The following is a 20,883-nucleotide window of genomic DNA, read 5'->3' as shown; positions in this document are numbered from 1 at the left end:
CTGTACATTGCCCTTCCCGTTTAACCTTAATGATTATTCCTTTATACAAGTTTCTCAGTAATATCCAGAGTTTTCCTTTTATTCCATAATGGTACAGTTTGTTCAATGGTATTTCATGGTTTAGCTTGTCAAATGCCTTTTCTGCATCAAGAGTTATTAAGATCACCAGTATCTTTAATTTCTTACTTTCTTCGATTGCATCTGATTTGAGGAATGCTGCACATAACGCTGATACTCCTTCTGTAAAACCACTTTGCGGGGAGTTTTGTATGTTGTTAAATACAGAGTCAACTCTGTCCTTCAATATACTTTGTAATATTTTTGCAAAGGTTTTAGTTACAGTTATTCCTCTATAGCTAGATGGTAACGTTTTGTCTTTTTCTTTCTTTAAGATTGGTGTTAGAATCCCTGTCTTTAGGAAGATTGGTACATCCAAATATGTTAAGATTAAATTTAGCAGATGTACTATAAAGGGAGTTAACTCTTCCATCCCATGTTTGTAGTGTTCTGTCGCAATTCCATCCTCATCGAGTGCTTTCCCTGGTTTAAGTTTTTCTATAGCTTTATTTACTTCCTTTACATTTACAAGATCTATGCCTTGACCTTTTTCCCTTTCTATGGATTCTATTATATTGTTTTGTATTTCTACTAGCTCTAGTTTTTCAGTGTCAACATTTTCCTCTATTGTTGATGTAGCTAGTTGTTGGAAATGTTCTTGCCAGATGTTCATTATGCTTGGTCCATCTGCTGCAGTCTTTTCATTTAGTTTCAGTATCTTGGTATTAGTAAGCGGTGTTTTTCTTTGCATGCTGATAAGCTTGTAAAAAAGTTTTGTATCTGCTTTTGAAGCTTTGATAATTTTTCCCGCTGTTGATTCTCTCTGCGAGGCATAGGCTTGTCTTTGTGCTTTTCGAAGCTGTCATTTTGATTTTGAGCTCATTACTTCTTTCTTGAGGTGCTCCATTTTGCCTCCATAATTTATATGCATTTTTTGATTGCTTTGATGCCTTATCTATTTGTTCATTCCATATCGCCTTTCCCTTTGATTTGGTTTTGATTTTTCTTCTATACTTTGGGATTGCCGCTTCTCCGGCTTTATGTAGCAATTTTTCTAGATTTCTTATATCTTGCTCAATGATTCCTTTTGATTTTTGCATGAGTTTTGGTAGATCTTTATTGATGACTTCCTTATAAATTTGATGGTTGCAGTCAGTCCATTAAGGTTTTGTTATGATAGTTGTTGCTTTTTCCCTGAATTTTTCAGTTGGCTATTCAGTGTCAAGATAACAGGTACATGGTCTACGTTTGAGTCTTTTTGGTTCACAAGAGAGATGTATCTGGCAGTTCTGTTAAGTTCGGTTAAATTACAAGTTCCTAGCCAAATATAAAATGTGATGTTTTTGTGTTGATGACAGATTGATGGTAATTCTTTTTCGGCCCAATCAATAGCTTGCTGTACTTTTTGTCCTTTTTTTGTGATGAATGTTATGTTTAGGAAATCTTCAGTTGTTATAGCTCTTTTTATGTAGTGTCCTTTACTATCAGATATATTAATGGGTTGGCTTTGGGCTTTATTTTATCCTGAATATCTCTCTTATTTACTCTGAAGTATCTGCTTGACTTTATAATTTTATTCCCAATCTTTTGAGGAACAGAATACTAGGTTTTCTATCAGTCCAACACAGGATATTAGTTGAAACACAAGTATTTAACTATTTATCTATGCAGTAAAAAAAATATTTGGAAAATAAAAGGGGAAGGGGTCTAAACAAAGGACTATATGTTCAAAGTTTTAAAGTCAACTAGTGGAATAGAAAAGTTTATTTAATTGATCAAAATTATTAACCAGAAGTATGAATTTATTTATTCTAATTATTTATAAGTCACGGAAATACTTTGACTTACTGTATGAAAAAATAGAATTTATTTGTCAAAATTTCAGAATTCAAAAATGGCGCTGAAAATTTTGATGGCCGTCCAGCAAGGCCAGCAAATTAAATTAGTTCAAAACACCGTGCAATATACAAAAATGCCTGAAATAATTATCTAAACAAGGTATAAGATTAAATTGTGAGGAAACAAGAGCAAATAAAGACTTAGAAACTCTCCGTATTTGGATCTGTGATCTGTGCAAAAACTTCGTGCTGCTATACAACGTCCATTCGGAACATATACATATACAACCACTGATTGAATAATTTTGACGTTTGTGGTTCAACGTATTTTCTAATTCATAATGGAGATATATCTTAATGACATATTATAGAACAATAACATACTGAGTCACGTTATAAGAACCAATTTGAAAGAAACACAAAAAGTCGCATATACAAAACACACCAGCAAAAAATGAAAGATAATATAAACACATTGACCGGATGTTTAAGTACCGAGCCACGTTAAATGGATATCTCATACAACATTCCAGCAATAAAAGTAATATATTAATAATAGAACAGAGACAAATGAAAGAACAATATAACACGTTTTGAAGATGATAAAAAATCATCAGTACGCAGAATCTATACATCAAGACCATCATGTATTATTTGTGAAGTTGATACGGAATATTCATCAACAAGGACTTTGTACCTTCCGAAGAACTTTTTTAAAAAAAGGACGAGACGTTCTTTGACATACCCCTGGTTCATCAACTTTTTGCTTAGACACTGATGACGTTTTACAAAGTCTGAGTAGTAGCTAAAAACTCTTGAATATCGAATAAGCTGGGAAATATATATCCCAAATGCAAGTGAAGTTGGTATATTGCTACTAAGGTAATTATACTATACTGTTAAACATTAACGATCAGCCGAAATAAGTACACTGAGCTCGTTGTCTCGCATTGACATAATTCAAACCAAAACAAATTAAGCAAACACACAAAAATTAAAAATAACAATTTCATCATAAAAAAAAGAGATGTAAAAAAATGTTTAAATCTATTCATTTTTCTTTTTATATTCATTTTACTATATTTCACAATCCCTTATCTCGATTTTAGAAGTTAATGTGAGAGACCACAATAACTGAGATGACACGAATTTCCTATCAGTTTTCCTGCAATCACTCAGAACTAGCTGCAAGTGAAGAGATACAACATCTGGACGGATCAGAATTTGATTATTGATTTGTAAATTGTATTTCTTCTCATTCAGTTTTTTGTTGCATTGTAAAAATATTGCATCAAAAAGTTACTTGATTTCCTTACAGCTGTATTTACCATTTATTTTAGTTGTGAATCTTCGTTGGAGTTACACCTGTATTATTTTAAGAAAATCCCAACAAAAGGTTTATAGTATCAAAAGTCATGATTGTACTGCACCATATGCGAATTTCGACAATTAATTCTTGAATCCAAATAAAAGTAAGGCTAACAAAAGCGACAATGAACACAGATGCTACAAAACCTGGACGTAAAAAAGCATGATTGTAATATGCAATGTAGCATTACACGCTTAAAATCTATATATTTTCTTCAGACAAACAAGCATATTTCATATTTTATTTACTTTTTTAATTATGTGCAGTAATGCAATACATTGCACTTACCATAGTTCAGAGACAACCAGCAAACTCAAAATCTGAAATGGTTATACTATGTTTTGTTTTTATATGATAATGTTATCACGAACGTTTCCAGGTGAGAGAGAAAAAACACAGATGACGTAGTATTATCAGTGATCTCTAGCTTCAAATCAAAAGAAATAACACTTTATTAATGCCGTGCGTCCGAAGCACCTGTCTGGATTGAACATTGTTTGGAATGCAAATGAATTATACACTTGAATCAGTGTCATCTGTTACTTACCATTAGGAAGCTATTGACATTATTTTTAACAAGTACTCCACAGCTTCCAAGTAACCTTCCTATGATGATATAGTATCAGTATTTGAATAATATAGTGTCAACCAAAAACATTAAAAGAATATACTTTGCGATAAGAAATAAACGCCAAATCCGCTAGACAAACTAGTTTCATCGGCCGTTCAACTATCTAAGTGAAATTCATGCAGATAAATACCATTTGCAGCTACGAAAGGGTTCGATCATTGTACTTGTCTTAGAATGAAAGTTGACCTTTTAACAACAAAATGACAATGCTTGAAAGCATATGAAATAAAATACCTTTTACTCTCAATTGTGATTTATTTGTATAAGACTGAAGTTTTTGGTCCCATGTCAAATTAAATTGTGTGCACTGCATCTGACTTGTTTGCTTTCATTTGCTTTTTGGTTATGCTTTTTTTACTTTAAATTTGTATTTTCCATTTAACGCTGTTTAATTTTAGTGTTATATTAACATGCATTAACATAGTAAATTATTCTGATCCAATTTATATGCCTCTTACTTATTTAGCACAATGACTAGTATATATAAAAATAAGGAGATGTGATATGATTGCGAATAAGACAACCCTCCAACAGAGACAAAATGACAAAGAAGTTGATAACTATAAGTCACCGTGAGGTCTTCAATTAGGGGTTAACCCCATATCATGAAGTAAGTTATAAAAGGCACAGAAATGACAAATGTAAAACAATTTAAACGAGAAAACTTTCCATAGTGTTAAATATGTACGTTTTCCGGCCTGTACAAATATATACAAAGCTTTATAATAATGTATTTGTCTGTATTGTATATAACTATGTCTAATAAACGAAAGAAGTAAAAAATTTAAGAAGATCCGATGAAAACGTGACCAAACGAAAAGGGAGGTAGAGACAAACAACAGTCCACTGAATATAACGCATGAATTATGATAACCTTTAGTTCTGAAATTGCTAGGAACTATATTATACATGCCAATTTGTAACATAATGACTAATTTTAAAGCATACATAATATATTTCTAACGATAGTTTCTAAAAAAATTGTGTATTTACTAGTAAGAGGGTACAAGAAACTATTTTCCATGCGTTTTATTTTTTAATTTGAAAACATAATTAAGCATGATCAAATATAAAAGAAGTGTTGAATGCAAAGTCATATACAAATATTTGCAGTTTGTGCAATACCATATACAAATATTTGCAGTTTGTGCAATACCATATACAAATATTTGCAGATTTCATCCAAAATAGCAAACAGGGATATGTCTTTTTCATATAACATATATCTAAATCAACTAAATACATATAATTTAGGTTCTTCGAGTAGGAACGAGGATGTGCAAATGTATATCAATACGTCTGTTAAGCTATTGTTTGTTAAGAAAGTCCATATACAAAGTCTTCAACTGTTTGAAAATTGAGTTCATGTAAGAACCCTACTAAATAGAACAAATTCATCTTTTATTTCGCATTTGAGTGTTCTTAAATCAATCAAAGTCTTATATAATATTAAACCTGTACAAGTATACATACGTGCACAAGGTTGATTCTATCCGACGCAGCTTATTTTATGATTAATACCGATTCCATAGTTACACTTAATAACCATTAGAGAGCAAACACAATAAATCCCATCACAGGTATAACAATTGATTTACTAATTTAGGACCAAATAGATTTTTAGAATACGGATTGACATCCATTGGTTATACTTGAAAATGTTCACGCAAAGTCGATTTATACATAAGCATACTTTTCTATCAAGTTTGTTTTAAATTGAAATTAAAATAACAAACTATGGTACTAGTTATCGATATTGAAAAAAAACATTATTTTGGAAAATCAATAACAGTTTCAATATTTTTTTTGTCTTTTTTTTTTTGTGAATTATAGTTTTTTTATTGTTCGTTTTTTGTTTGGTTTCCTTCTTTCTTTGGGACGTTACACTTGTCAACAAAATCAAGTAATCAACAGAAAAAATACACCAGTGATATAAATAGTGAAAATATAACAGAGACAATAAAAACATGGAACAAAATACTCTAATTATTTAAATCTTCTATATATAGTGTATCTATAGTTTAAGCGCGATAAAACCAGGTTCAATCCACCATTTTCCACATTTAAAAAATGCCTGTACCAAGTCAGGAATATGACAGTTGTTGTCCATTCATTTGATGTCTTTTATCATTTGATTTTGCCAGTTGAATAGGGACTTTCCGTTTTGAAATTTTCCTCGGAGTTCAGTATTTTTGTGATTTTACTTATTTATATGGTATAGTTTTAAAATTATTCCTGTGATTAATTCATGACTTGGTTTATTGCTTCATGGAATAATTAATCGATTCATGGAATGATTGATTGATTCATGAACTGGTAGAAAATCTCATTGAATGATTGATTGATTCATGAACTGGTTGATTGATTTATTAAATTGGGTGATTATTTTATAAACTAGTTGATTGGTAAACAAACTGTTTGATTAATTCATGAAATTGATGATTCAATTATTGATTGTTGGTGGGAGCATAATAAGGCATATGATAGATATTTGATCGATAGAAAGATATGATGTTATTATTGATGATTGCATATTTTTGAACGTTAAATCGCAAATATTTGGGGAATATTAGCATATTTTAAAATGACTCCTATTGAAAACATGTCTAGTATCCTTCTAGTAGGGATGGACTAACCAACAGGACAGTCTGCACATACAAGGAACAAGTGTTTTATTTTAAACTAGAGGTACTTAGTTTTTAATGTTCAATAAATGTTGCAAACTATAATTTGTGTGTAGGTTGTTTAACGTTTTCATGTGCGACTTGTTGTGTTAACTTATCAATTGATTAAACAACTTTTAATCTTATTTCGAATCCTCATTGATAAAATTATCACATCTCTAGGTGATGTACATTGGTTAAAGTTTCAAAAAGGTTAGATGCATTGGTTATCGATTAAAATAGTTGCAAAACATATAGTTTTCGGAATGTTGTAAATTCCTATGGTAACTGTGTAATTTATTAGCTACATGTATTATACAATCGTTTGATATTTTACGCATTATCATAACTAAAACGATATACGACAAAAGTAATTGCAAATAAATGTCATGATTAAAATGTGTTCACCGTGTATTGGATTTTTTTTTTTTTTTCATTATAGGTCTATTTGTGTCATCGATTTTGTGATATTCGTTTAATGGTTTGATGGGGTTTTTTTACCTGAAATACAATGTTCATTATTCTTATAAATACTTGTGAACTTGGTCGCATGAATATGGAGTATATATCTCAGTTGTGCCTCTTTATACGATATTCAAGGGATTGTATTGCCAGACATGATTTTTTGGTAAGAGGGTTTTTGCTCACAAGGAACCTATTAAACCAAGAGTTCAAAGTTTCAAATCATCCCATCCCTTAACTGACGCAATTACGAGTTGATTGACCGTTATTTAATATCCGTTTCACAGTTGATAGCGGATATGTGCCGAATGTCGGAGCGACAATCCCGTTTCATTTTCACAAATGTGAACTACCGAGTTAGAATTATTACCGTGTTTGTACTAAGATGAGCAAGACGACGGGTGCATCATTTGCGGCTAGATCCGCTTACCCCTCGGAGATCAGCAAAGAAACCTTTAACATGAAATATTATATTGAGACCCTTAAAAGTATGTCTTTTAAATTGCAGAATAGAAGACACTTTGCATTATAAAGTATAAACTGCAAGTTAAATATAACGGATTGGTTTATCATTAATATTCAAAGGAATTTAGCAAAATTGTTCATTAAATTTGATACAAATAATTTACTACATCGCAGTATGAAGAGTTTAAAAACAACCAACGTTTATTCAGAAACGCGAAAGCATAAAGAACTAAAACAGTCGCCCAAATTAACTTTGATTAATAAATTACACAAAAACAAACAATATTTGTTTAACATGTCGGAATGATATTTTAAAAGGTTTTAGGAAATGACTTTCATGTAATATATGTAATATGTTGGTCTTTATTATATCGTTTGTTTAATTCTGAATTTGTATTATCGCAACAGTATGAAAAACAATATACACTAAATTACACACAAGGTGCCTGTTCTCAGTCAGGAACCTCGCGAGTTTTTGCCGTTTCTCATGTCTTTACTTGAAAACTTGGCTTTAAATAAACTAATCATAGAAACTATTACTAAAACAAATGTGTGGTAGCTCTTTGATTGATTCTTTGTATTTGAACACCCCATTAATTGCTATATCTTATCAATACTGTAGTCAGTATCGCGTCTGATAATTATTTGTAATTTGAATATATTTGTCTATGTTATACATACAAGCTGTATTGCTTTTTTATTGGTCTACATCTTATGATATTCATATAAACGAATTAAACCCGATAAGGAAATGACAAGCATATAAACATACTGTGAAAACGTTGACCTATCGTCTTGCGTCCCTAACTCATCTATGACCATGGACTTAAATGAAACGTTCTGTTATTTCAAATCTTGGAATATCTTCAGATATATATATAAAAAATGATATAACATAGCAATAGTCAGAATAAATTAAAACACTATCAAAACTACGAGACTGCGAAATTCGGAGTCTTTAACCGCCTATATCTTCATCTTGTTTACATTCATAATTAAAAATGAGATAGGGATGAGATAATTGTGGCCTCGTCATATTGTTCATCTTATTAGGTAGTAAAAAGTCTCAGCTATATCTCAATTAATGGTTGACAAGTATTCATTCTACATACATACCATTTTGTGTTTGTTTAGAAATTCTCAAAAAAAGACAGAATATCAAAGAACAACAATCTCTCAGCAATGGATACTACAACAAAGTAATAAGTCAAGACAAACATGCGTCCATTTCTTTTATAATCTAAAAGGAAAGATTTTTTTAAGAAGGTAGATGCAAACGGTATAAAATGCAAAAAAACGGTTTTCTAAGCAGACCCTGCAGAACATAATAAATGAAAAAGGAAATCTTCAAATGAATATAAGAGCATATAAAGCTACTGTTAATATCTGTACAAATCCTGTTTATTTCATCTGCAAAATATCTAAATGTTGGAATTTGCTTCTGAAAACGTAACCATTTGGAAGTAATACTGTATAAAAGTGTGTTTGCAAACTTTCTATATTTATTTTGCTCCTTTCATGAGCTCCTCGCTTACCGTAATTATTTTATACAGTAATTCTGCCTAATGACCGGTATGTTTTTAAAAAATGTCACGCTATATCATACGTAAAAAAGAATAAGTTGTAGATTTAGACACATATCAGCTTAAGTTTTATATTTGCCATCTACCCTTATCCTCCCCGTTTCTCGAAGTATTAAACATTTATGAACTTAAAATCAGAAAAAAAGTGTTTCTAATAAACGAATTGACTTCTGCTTCTACTTTAAAGCATTCTTAATATATATACTATGCAAATAAAACAACGTTACTTTAGTTTTTAATAATAAGAAAAATACATGTATTAATTTCAAATATTTTCAAGATTAAAACTAGTGACATGAATGATTTATCTATCAAATTTACTCATTTAAAAAGAAATGGTCATTTTCTGATATCAAACAAATACACATTTTTCCAAAAGTTTACCTGTATAGAGATGGAATCGAGTTGTTCTTTTGGTCCTTAATTGTGTCGAACACTATTGTTAACAAAGGGTCGCATTCAAAATTTGAAAAATAAGATGTAAGTCAAGTCAGGTTGAAAATAATTTAATGTCTCTAGAATGACTATTGCACGGCTAAAGACTTGTTTAAGAGATACTGGCAAAACTAGAAGTGGCAGGTCACATGACATGACGTTACGTCAGGACATGCACAGCCGAATTATTTATCTTCGGGAACGATTTGTAGGTGCTTCACAAACAAAACAGCACGACAAACCAACGGAAGAGAAAACATCAGAATATCGTTACCGATTGCGTCAAGTTGGTCGTAGAGCTCGTCGTCCGTTGGAAGGACGATAACTTACACAGCGTCACAGGATGACACGAATTCAATTGACTCGGATTCGATTGAATAGGCTTACCTGGAAACAGCTAGGTTGGCGATGAATCGAAATTCAACTTGAAATTTAGCATGTTAAGCAACGGAGAGTCAGGGTCTACCATTGAATCGGTTTTTTTTTATGCGTGGGTACAGGAAAGAGATCGGTTTGGTGATGGCGGAACAATGATACAGGGCGAAGTATTTTACCAGGAATGCACTGATCTCAAAATTATCAATGGTAACATAAATGCTACCAGGTACAGGTACGAAATTCGGGCTCCAGTCGTTCTCCCGTTTCTTCGAAGGTATCTTTTCGTCCACGTGTTTCAGCAGGACAAGACCCGTTGTCTACAGGTAGTACACTTTTCAATGATCATTTTTGAGAAAAATCACATATGTGTGTTGCCTAGGCCAGCAATGTCTCCAGATTTATCGCCAATCGAACCTCGTTGTGTACTTGGACGACGTAACAGAAATAACCAAAATAGTCCGGAAACACTCGCCCAGCTTATAATATCGTTTTTCAAGGCATAGCATAACAATTCTTAAGACTTCACTCGACGTCTAATTGATTCACTGCAACGTAGGTATCCAGAGATGGTCATACACGGTTTTGACATGTACACGTACTGCTAAAATTGTCCGAAAATGAGCAATAGTGTTTCCAAAAGAGAAAACTTGTTATTGCTCTCTTTGAAATGATGCAATCAAACTTTTCTATAAGCTTAATGTTATAATGTTTTGGTTTTAAGATATATAGATGATCTAACAGACAAGCAACGTTTCTTTTTATGCCTATTATAGTTTATGAAGACCATAGCACTTCAACGTTATCTCTTTGGTTCAGAGTATTATCGCGGTTCCCAGTACACATTCATACTAGTATATGCATTTCAAACAACCCTCCCACACACTTATAACTACTTGCATGTGTGTACATGGTCAAAATATCGATTCCTTCATTTCTAAACTTTTGAGAAATGCCTCATTAAACAAAAATGAGTTTCGATGGAGGTTGACTATTACATTTTTCAAATTGAAAATGTAAAAACAGAATTTGCAGAAAAATAAAGTCTTTATTTAAAAAGGTAACATTTAGGATAAGCATTTGATTGTTTACTTTTGATGACATGTACCGGAAATGGCCTTTAAACCTAAAAGATAAACCTCGTAAATATGATAACTGGTCTACATTGAATAATAATGATGTAAATGCATACATTTTGTCTATATTTGTTTTTCGTCGGAAAAATGTTTAAAATATTTTTAAATACTGAATCCGTACAAAACATAACAAGAAATGTTGAATAGTTCCCGTACCAAAGTTGATCGTGTTGTGACAGTAATCAATACGTCCAGTGCCGTTGTATTCTCTTATTTTGATATATTTGACACAAAATAAATACTGGGATTTCAAATGTATACACTGAATGTCTTTTATCTATAATATCTTAAGGCTTTATTAAATTTCAAACCCTTCATATCACAGAAGAATGAATTAAAGGATCATTAATATGCTATAAATGCAACTTAATATAGCACATTAGAAAAACTTTTTAAACCATAGCATTTTGGATATTAACAAAAAGGTTATCGGTAACATAAGCTTTCTTTGTATGGATATTTATTATGATCTATTGTGTATTTAAGTTTTATCAATTCAAGCCTTGAAATTATCTTCCTCTCAAATCATTTGAAGGATTCAGATTGATAGTCTAAGCGGTTCATCGCGGTTCAACTTAAGATATGACTGTAAACAATATTAGTCTTTTGATATTTAAAATGTGCCCTTATCTGAAATGTATTGTCATATTTCGTACTCTTCGAACTCAAACTTTCATGATTCAAAATATCAAAGCCCTCAAGAATCGTATGTATGTGGTAGAAATGTCTAAATCTGTCATAAGGTAAAACTGCCAGTTCATCTTACTTTATTGCGTTACATTTGTCAGATTACGAAAGATGATACTTGCCTTCCAAAAAGTTGCTTCTTGTACTTTTTGGTCAATATCTTGATGGTTAAGCGTTCACAAATTAACAAAGAGGATATTCACTTTGAATTCACATAATATTACATTTTATCTAGTCTTGGCAAATCTTTATTTTTTTAAAGATTTGAGATTATTTTGAACACATGTTTATGTTGGGCGCTTTGAAGTCAGTGGTTAAGGTAAATTTTGAAACAAATAATAGGAGAAGATAGGTTTCATTGTATATTTTTCAAGAAAATAAAAAATAAAAAAATGGTGTCACCGAACTTGTTTTCTTGCTACATTCCCTGTATGTCCAGTATAAATTTTGTACTAAAAGAGTTTATCTCCCCTTGAATGTCTTATTTGAAAAGTAGGTTCTTTAAGCACAAATATTTGGTATTTGTTAAAAACAAATTTGACAACGCAATAAATTATCAAGTTTTCTTAATATAAATTAAATAAACAGTGTACATTTAACCAATAAATTGCATCTCCAAATTTACAGATTTGGGCAAAGAACTAGACAGATTATTTACTGTGATTGTACAATTTAAGATGGTGGTATACCCCTGCACTACCTTAAGTAATATCTAGTTGATCGTCTCTGCTGCTTGTAACTAGTACTCGAAGATAATATCTGCCTTGTACACGGATTTTCTGTATGGACAATTTCGCAATGATGCGTTGTGATATATTTTGCATTGCGAAATTATGCAGTAGTGTTAATTCCAACACTACGCCATTCCTAACACATGTTTAGCTTAAACAGTTTTTTCATGTTGTATTTATCTGAATTTGTTTGCTCGTGTTATTAACCTTCCAGCACATTGGTCTCGATCATAATCAAAGGATGGTAACCACAGAACACATTTCCGCCCTACGACGTATAAGTTAATAACCATTTATCTATTATAAGTTTTGACAATAAACATATTTTCAAATGACACCTTTCACCATGAAACATTTAGCAAAATCATAGCTATGGAAAATGCTTCCACAAGAATGTACGTAAATGCTCAACAGATACCTTTCAAGTTGTATATTTGAATTTAGATTTGCAGAAGGTGGTCCGTGGTTACTGACATTTATTCGTGTTTTCGAGTTTTCAGCTTATACAAATAGCAAAAAGCAAAAACAATGTTGAATGACCGAATACGGCCACAATGACATTGCAAATGATTCATTTTTGAGTAATAGGTTAACATATTTGGTCTCGATCATAATCAAAGGATGGTAACCACAGAACACATTTCCGCCCTACGACGTATAAGTTAATAACCATTTATCTATTATAAGTTTTGACAATAAACATATTTTCAAATGACACCTTTCACCATGAAACATTTAGCAAAATCATAGCTATGGAAAATGCTTCCACAAGAATGTACGTAAATGCTCAACAGATACCTTTCAAGTTGTATATTTGAATTTAGATTTGCAGAAGGTGGTCCGTGGTTACTGACATTTATTCGTGTTTTCGAGTTTTCAGCTTATACAAATAGCAAAAAGCAAAAACAATGTTGAATGACCGAATACGGCCACAATGACATTGCAAATGATTCATTTTTGAGTAATAGGTTAACATATTTGAAGTGATATATTAATTGCAAAATATATATATATGTATTGACAAATGTAAAAAGTTTAAATATCGTGCTTTAAGGAAATAACGAGGCAAATTTTGTTTTTCTTACGAAGTGGTTTTTACCTGGAGATCATTAAAGTCGGAAACTAAACGGCTTTTATATACAAACTCACCATAGATACCAGGACTAAATTATATATATACGCCAGACGAACTTGGATAAATAAAGTGCAGGTGATTAAGTTACACTATAATAATGACATCGACATAAACTATGTAAGTCAAAATCCTTTCATGTTGTACTAGTTAATGAAATGCTGTCATTTTCAGCAAGTTTCTTAAAATCATAAATCAGAATCTATTTCATACCTGGGGGTCCGCCGTGTCAAAACCTCTTAATATTTCGAATACACTCCGCATATCACTCTCAGTAACCTAAGTGATAGCATCGAATCAATTACTTAAACGGGATTTATTACTCTAGGATGCAATATGGTCATAATACAATGTATGAAATTAAACTTTTTGAATATGGTCAACAAATGAGTGTGGCTAGCTGGAATGTAAAGCAACGAAGTAAAGCATATTCATTAGTCATTACTGAGGTGGTCGATTTATTGCTTTTGAATACGGTTGTAATTCCACTGTGTTATACTGACATCGCGTATTAAAAATGGAAAGAATTAATTGTCATTAAAATCGACATGTTCCAATGCAAAACATTTTCACTCCTACATATAGAGCTAGTGTTTTCCTACATAATCTTTAGTTTCAATGTAGTCTATTATAAGCATGTTGCGAGTCTTTGTTATCACTTTTTCGTTCGTGTCAAAGGGATTTTCAATGAACATGTAGATACAATTTTTTTCTGTGAACATTGAAATGATAACCAATATTTTGTTTGTTTCAAACATTTATAAAAAACAAATTATTCCTTGTGTTTGATTATGACAAACTGATAGTTCGTCAGTGTACACTATTGCACGACTTTTGTCAATGTATTTAAGGTAAGCGTTTTCTAGAACTACGATATGAAAAATTAGATCACCAAAAAATGGGATTCTGAGGAAAATTCAAAATAGAAAAACCCTAAACAAATTGCAAAATCAAACCTTTTCATCAAGCGAATGGATATCAACTGTCATATTCCTGGCTTGGTATAGACATTTTCTTATTTATAAAATGGTGGATAACACCTGGTTTTATAGCTATCTAAAACTCTCACTAGCATTTCACTCGCACCAAATTTCATTATATTGACAACCAATTGTGAACAAAATAAACAGACATTCTATTTAGGATGTTAAAAATAAGGCTACATTAATCAACATTGTACAAAGCCCTCTTTGTACTTTTTGTTATATATAATAGTAACCAGAAACCATTTGACACAAATTTTGGGAATGTGAAGAAGTACAAAGTTTGTTCGAAAATTTTAATACATGGATTTCATTTACCGCTCGCATAACACTATAATTATAAGGCTTTAGTATATGGTATTTTTTATATTAAAAAACAGTATTGTACAAAATAAGATATTGCTTTGTATCAAATATCATATTGATTCAAGTCGATGCTTGAAAAAAGGTCTATCACTACAGACACTCAAACAAAAGTTAAATAATATCTACAGTACTAAAAAAAAGCAGTTTGGGAGGTAATGGAATAGCTGATACCTTCTGTGTTTAAACTGATCATGCTGAAGACAATCACTCAAAAACATGGGAATTTTGTTCTTTTAAATTGGTTATTGAAACATTGAAACCTATAAATCTGTTGGTTTTTTTACTTTATCATCTGCGAAAGATAAGAAGTTAGCAATATCCTTTAACTCTACTTTCCGCTATATAGATGATGTTCTTTCACATAATTCAAAATTTTATGACTATGTGGAACGCATCTATCCCATCGAACTAGAGATAAAGGATACTGCAGATACAGTTAAGTCGGCCTCATATCTTGACTTACATCTAGAAATTGAAAATGAGGGTCGGTTGAAAACAAAACTTTACAACAAAAGACATGATTTCAGCTTTCCAACTGTGAACTTTCCGTTTCTAAGTAGCAACATTCCAGCAGCACCTGCATACGGGATATATATTTCCCAATTGATACGATATTCCCGTGCTGGCATTTCCTATCATGATCTTCTTGATAAATGGTTGCTGCTCACAAGGAAGCTATTAAACCAAGAGTTCCAAATGGTGAAGTTTAAATCATCCCTTCGTATGAAATTTTACGAACGCCATCATGAGTTGGTTGCCCGTTATGGATTAACCGTTTCACAATAAATATCACATATGTTCCTTACGTCGTAAATACAATCCCCTTCCCTTTCATGAATGTGACCTACCGAATTAGACTATTACCGGATTTTTTTATCACATAAGCAACACGATGGGTGCCACATGTGGAGCAGGATCTGCTTACCCTTCCGGGGCACCTGAGATCACCCCTAGTTTTTGGTGGGGTTCATTTTGTTTATTCTTTAGTTTTCTATGTTTCTATGTGTCATGTGTACTATTGTTTGTCTGTTTGTCTTTTTCATTTTTAGACATGGCGTTGTCAGTTTAGTTAGATTTATGAGTTTGACTGTCCCTTTGGTATCTTTCGTCCCTCTTTTTTGATTCAAGTACCATATAAACGCCTTGATATGCAGAGCAAACCAATGTTTATTAATAATCCTTTTTTTCTTTCAAATTGTATACTTGTTTCTGACTTTTTTTTTATTTCAATTCAGTTTTCTTCTTCAAAATTTTACCACAGAAATAAACAAAACATAGACAAATTATTCAAGAAGAAGAAAAAAATTATCATGCAAACCACTGGTTTTAGAACAAATGTGGGTTTTTTTCGAAGCGAAGACCCTATGGGTGTATCAATGTTTCTTTTAAGAATACAATGTGTAATACTTTGAACATAGTATTTTAACTACATTCCTTCCGAATAAATTTGATTAGAGGCTTGGTTAACTTGTATGTATGTGTATGCTTAGTATAGAATAAAGCCATACAAGACAGATTGTGAGATACATTAACGTATAAGATGTGAAAACAATGATTTATATTAATGAAATTATAAATGAGATATAGATTTCAAGATCCAACAAGGGGTATTGTTCATTGTTAGCACGAGCTTTATTTACATCATTTCCACAGGTTTAATCTTCAAATCTTCTTTGTATAAAACCAAGTCTAGTCTTTTTCTTCACAAAGGTTTAACTATAGGTTTATAGAACAACGGGTGATGTTTGAAGCCATGCATAACATTGTATAATTACTGATATCCATCTCATCTTTGTTCTGTTATTTCTATCTACTGTTAACTTTTGTATGTACGGTACTTATGTTTATTAACCAGTTAGTATAATTATAAGCTTAACTGTCCTATCATTATAATAGGTGTCAATACATTATTTTACCCAAAATAGTCACCCCGGTCCATTATGACTTTTACCCGGTCCATTATGACTCATATCCGGTCCATTATTGATTTGTTGCCAGTCCTTTATGAGCACGTGCAATAATGTTGAAAAACCAAAAAAAAATGGCTGACATCAGTGTCCGCTTCGATTTCAATTTTATGTTTTGAAAAGATCTGTGCAACTTTTCTGTGGAATTACCTACAAGTCCAGGACTGCGTAACTTCTTTTAGCAACATTTTGCGTGCTATATTTAGAACCGGAACTCTATAGACGCAGACGACAGTACAGTATGGCAGGCCTTGTTCCTGCAAAAATATCGGACAGATACGCCAAGAATGGCGAAGACATGCTTGATGTTTTGTCTCATGACATAATGAGGTACGAAATGCTTGCAGAGAAGGAGACGTTCGACGCTCTTACCTCCGTCCTGCAAGGGGAACAATCCCATGACAATGTCGAGCTACATGAAATCGAAGTAAACCGCTTGAACAATGACAACAACAACAATGACGAAGGTGATCCGACGGAAACACACGAGCAGCGTGACACAGGAAGCAGTAGATTTAGATCAGTTTCCAATGAGGACACAGACGAATTTCTCAGGAAAAATGTAAATAAAAACACGGACTACAAAACAAGATCAGATGTTAAAACTTTCTACACCTGGGCACAGCAAGTAGGAGAGTTTAGAGAGCTGCAGATGATTCCGTTTAAGGAACTAGATGCTATTTTAGCCCGGTTTTACTTAGGTTAGTTTAAAAGTTTTTTACTTCAACTTAAAGACTCCTAAAAATATGTTATTATGGTAATGATTTTTGATAAAATAGATTTGTACATGCTTTAGCCAGCTTCGTGACGGCTTACGGATAGGAACATGTATACTGAATTTTTTAGTCTGTCCAATATCATTCAGGACATCTTGTTTATATTTTGTAATATCAGTCTGTCCGTCCTATACTAACTTTTGAATTTCAGCTGAAGTTACGCTTGTATGTAGGCTGAATCCTTGCAAACAGCTAGTCAGATCTTCATTGAATTTTGTACACTCATTCAAAATAAGAAAATTAAAATGAAAATTCAATACAAGTTAACAATTTCATAGCACAATTTACCGTGTGAGACATCTGTGTTTTCTTGTTGATATCAATTGATTTTTGTATGATACATGTATATTTTTTGTATTTCATGTAAATTTTGTACATACAGAGTGAGGATACAGGCTGAATGGGGTTAATGTTCACTTTTTTTATGTTTCTATTTAAAGGTGTAAGGAACAAAGAGGGACAGGAGTATGAACCACTATAATTTTCCGTCTATGAAACAACAAGACCAGGCATCAAATATCATATCAAATGTTGTCATTCCTCCATGTTCCAGCAATCAGAATGAAACGGCACCTGAGAATTCAGATAAGGATACCAGTGACTGTCCTGAATATGATATTCACATTGTTTCCTCTCAAGAAAAAACTCTTGATATTCATTATGACAAGGAAAATGATTCAGAGCTATCTATGTTTGAAAAACCATCTCAGGCTTCTAGCATTGTTAACAATAGTAAAAGTAACATGATTGCCAATAGAAAAGACTGCAGTAATCCATTCAGTATTCTAACTGGCGCTGTTATTAATGGTGGAGTCATAAATCTAAACATATTTTCTGGGAAGAGGAAACGGGATGACTTTTCCAGCTCTCAAGAGTCTTAATAATTATCAGACAAGTTCCTAATTCAATCTGTATTTGTTGTCCTTGTTGAAAAATTTTGTTATCATTAAATAATTAAGAAAATATACAATTCCATTTTTATTGCCTCAGAACTGGTTAATAAAAGTATTAAGAAATGGGTAATTTAATAATGGACTGGTTATATATCCTCGGTCCGTAATAACGGCCCGCGGATTACTGTAATGGCCCTCGGCGTTGCCTCGGGCCATTACAGCAATCCTTGGGCCGTTATTACAGACCTTGGATATATAACCAGTCCATTATAAAATTACCCATTTATTAATACTATAGCACAAACGGACGACTAACGGATGAAAATAAAAGTTGTCCGTTGACAAAATTGTTATCCGTTGGGAGTCCGTTGATGTACTTACCGAATAAAACGGACGTGTAACGGATGCATAACGGACACACGCCGGATATGCAACGTACGAGAAACGGACATGTACCGGACAGAACGGATGTCGAACGTACATCAAACGGACGAGTACCGCATAAAACGGACACCTAACGGAGGCGTACCGGATAAAACGGATGAACAAGATATACGGAAAAATCAAAGGCGACAATAATGATACATGTAAATCGCATATATATTCAAAATGTTTCTGTGTAACTGGTTTTGGTTTATTCTTCAAAATTCCGCCAAAGGTTAGTGTCTGGCCTGAATAAGACCCGCTTTATTGTGAAGACGTGCCTATACTCTAAGATCGATTATGAATAATAAGAATTCATGAACCTTCAGAAATCTGACATACCAATAATTGGCATTTCTGACGCGAAACTTTCAATTTGCATTTATCCGTTTCAGATCCGTTCATCATCCGTTTTATTCGTTATACGTCCGGTAAAAGTCCGTTTCTCATCCGTTCAACATCCGTTTTATCCGTTAAACGTCCGGTAGAAGTCCGTTGGTAAATTTATCTTCCAGACCTCCAACGGATGTATAACGGACACGTAACGGATACAAAACGGAAACGAAACGGACGAGTACCGTACAAAACGGAAACGAAACGGACGATTATCGTACAAAACGGACGCCTAACGGACGTTCAACGGACATTTTATCCGTTGGACGTCCGTTCAAAGTTTTGAACATGCTCAAAATTTTTCACCGGACAGAACGGACGCCGACGGATAAAACGTACGCTTAACGGACATGCAACGGATATGGACGGACGTCTAACGGATAAGAACGGACGTCTAACGGACATAAACGGATTGAAAAAAAGTTATCCGTTAGGCGTCCGTTCGAGCTATCCGTTAAGGTGTGACCGAGGCTGTACAAACACTGTAGTTTCGAACTTGATTCCTTTACTGACCCCCATTACCGTTTAACTCTGAAGTAAAAAAAAAGTACATTCAGCATTTATTTTATTATTTTTTTTGTTAACTCCATTTTGTTCCATAGTTTGATCCATCCCCCAAATGGGTGGTCCATAATGACGTAAATGTTTTAATGAAGATACCCCTATACCATCATTCCCCATGTGAAATTTTAAAAGGTCGTCTAAAAGAAATAATAACAATGAATTTCAACATACACATGGTAGCATATTCTATAAATTGATTACTTTGAGATACAAAACGTCATTGATTGTTAATATTCAACAAAAGAGTAAAACATGCTGCTCCAGGGATCTGTCAAATAACGTTTGGTCCATTGTCTAATGAAAAGTTCAGCGGAAGATATCAAGACTTTTTTAATCAATATTCCGTATCAACTTGATAAATAATACACGACGGTCTTGAAGTATAGATTATAGGAACTGGCGTTGTTGTCCATCTTCATAACGTGTTATAAATTATATGTTTCTTTTATTTGTCTTTGTATATTAATTCTTTTTATGCTTAGTCTATATTAGGTATTATTCGTTTGACGTGGTTTGTTACTTCTACACCCCGGCATTTTTTATTGTGCAGTGTTCTTTGTATTCTTTTCTTACAGTTTGGTTAATAAGCCTTGTCTATACACCTTTTTGTTTTACTTTGTTTAACTTTGTTTTACTTTGTTTGTTTTTATAGTGATTAAGATTATAACAAATTATTGTCTGCTGTTTCCCTATTTGTTTTACATTTTCACCTATTATGTATTGATTTGTTCACAAATTGTTGTCAATATCATTGAATTTAATGGGACATTCATACAAGTGCGAGGTTAAGCTAGCTATAACACCATGTTTAATCCATCGCTTTCTATCCGAGAAAATGCCCGTACCAAGTCATGAATATAGCAGTTGTTATCCATTTGTTTGATTATGGACTTTCCGTTTTGAATTTTCCTCTGAGTTTGGTATCGTTTTTCATACTTTTCCTATTATGATTTC

The 20,883-nt window shown here is 32.5% G+C and overlaps 1 protein-coding gene across 1 annotated transcript; it reads left to right on the top strand.

Moving 5' to 3' along the window:
- The first annotated feature begins 16,758 nt into the window (after positions 1–16,758).
- On the top strand, positions 16,759–18,609 carry LOC139488355 (uncharacterized). The gene is made up of 2 exons (XM_071273889.1): positions 16,759–17,581; positions 18,097–18,609. The coding sequence occupies exons 1-2, from the start codon at positions 17,122–17,124 to the stop codon at positions 18,135–18,137; spliced, it is 501 nt and encodes a 166-aa protein (XP_071129990.1). The 5' UTR covers positions 16,759–17,121; the 3' UTR covers positions 18,138–18,609.
- The last annotated feature ends 2,274 nt before the right edge of the window (positions 18,610–20,883 follow it).

The sequence above is a fragment of the Mytilus edulis genome, chromosome 9, assembly GCF_963676685.1.
Source record: "Mytilus edulis chromosome 9, xbMytEdul2.2, whole genome shotgun sequence".
In the NCBI taxonomy this organism is placed as follows: Eukaryota; Metazoa; Mollusca; class Bivalvia; order Mytilida; family Mytilidae; genus Mytilus; species Mytilus edulis.
Note: the sequence above shows the minus strand (reverse complement) of the source record. Positions and strands in the feature narration are given on the sequence as shown.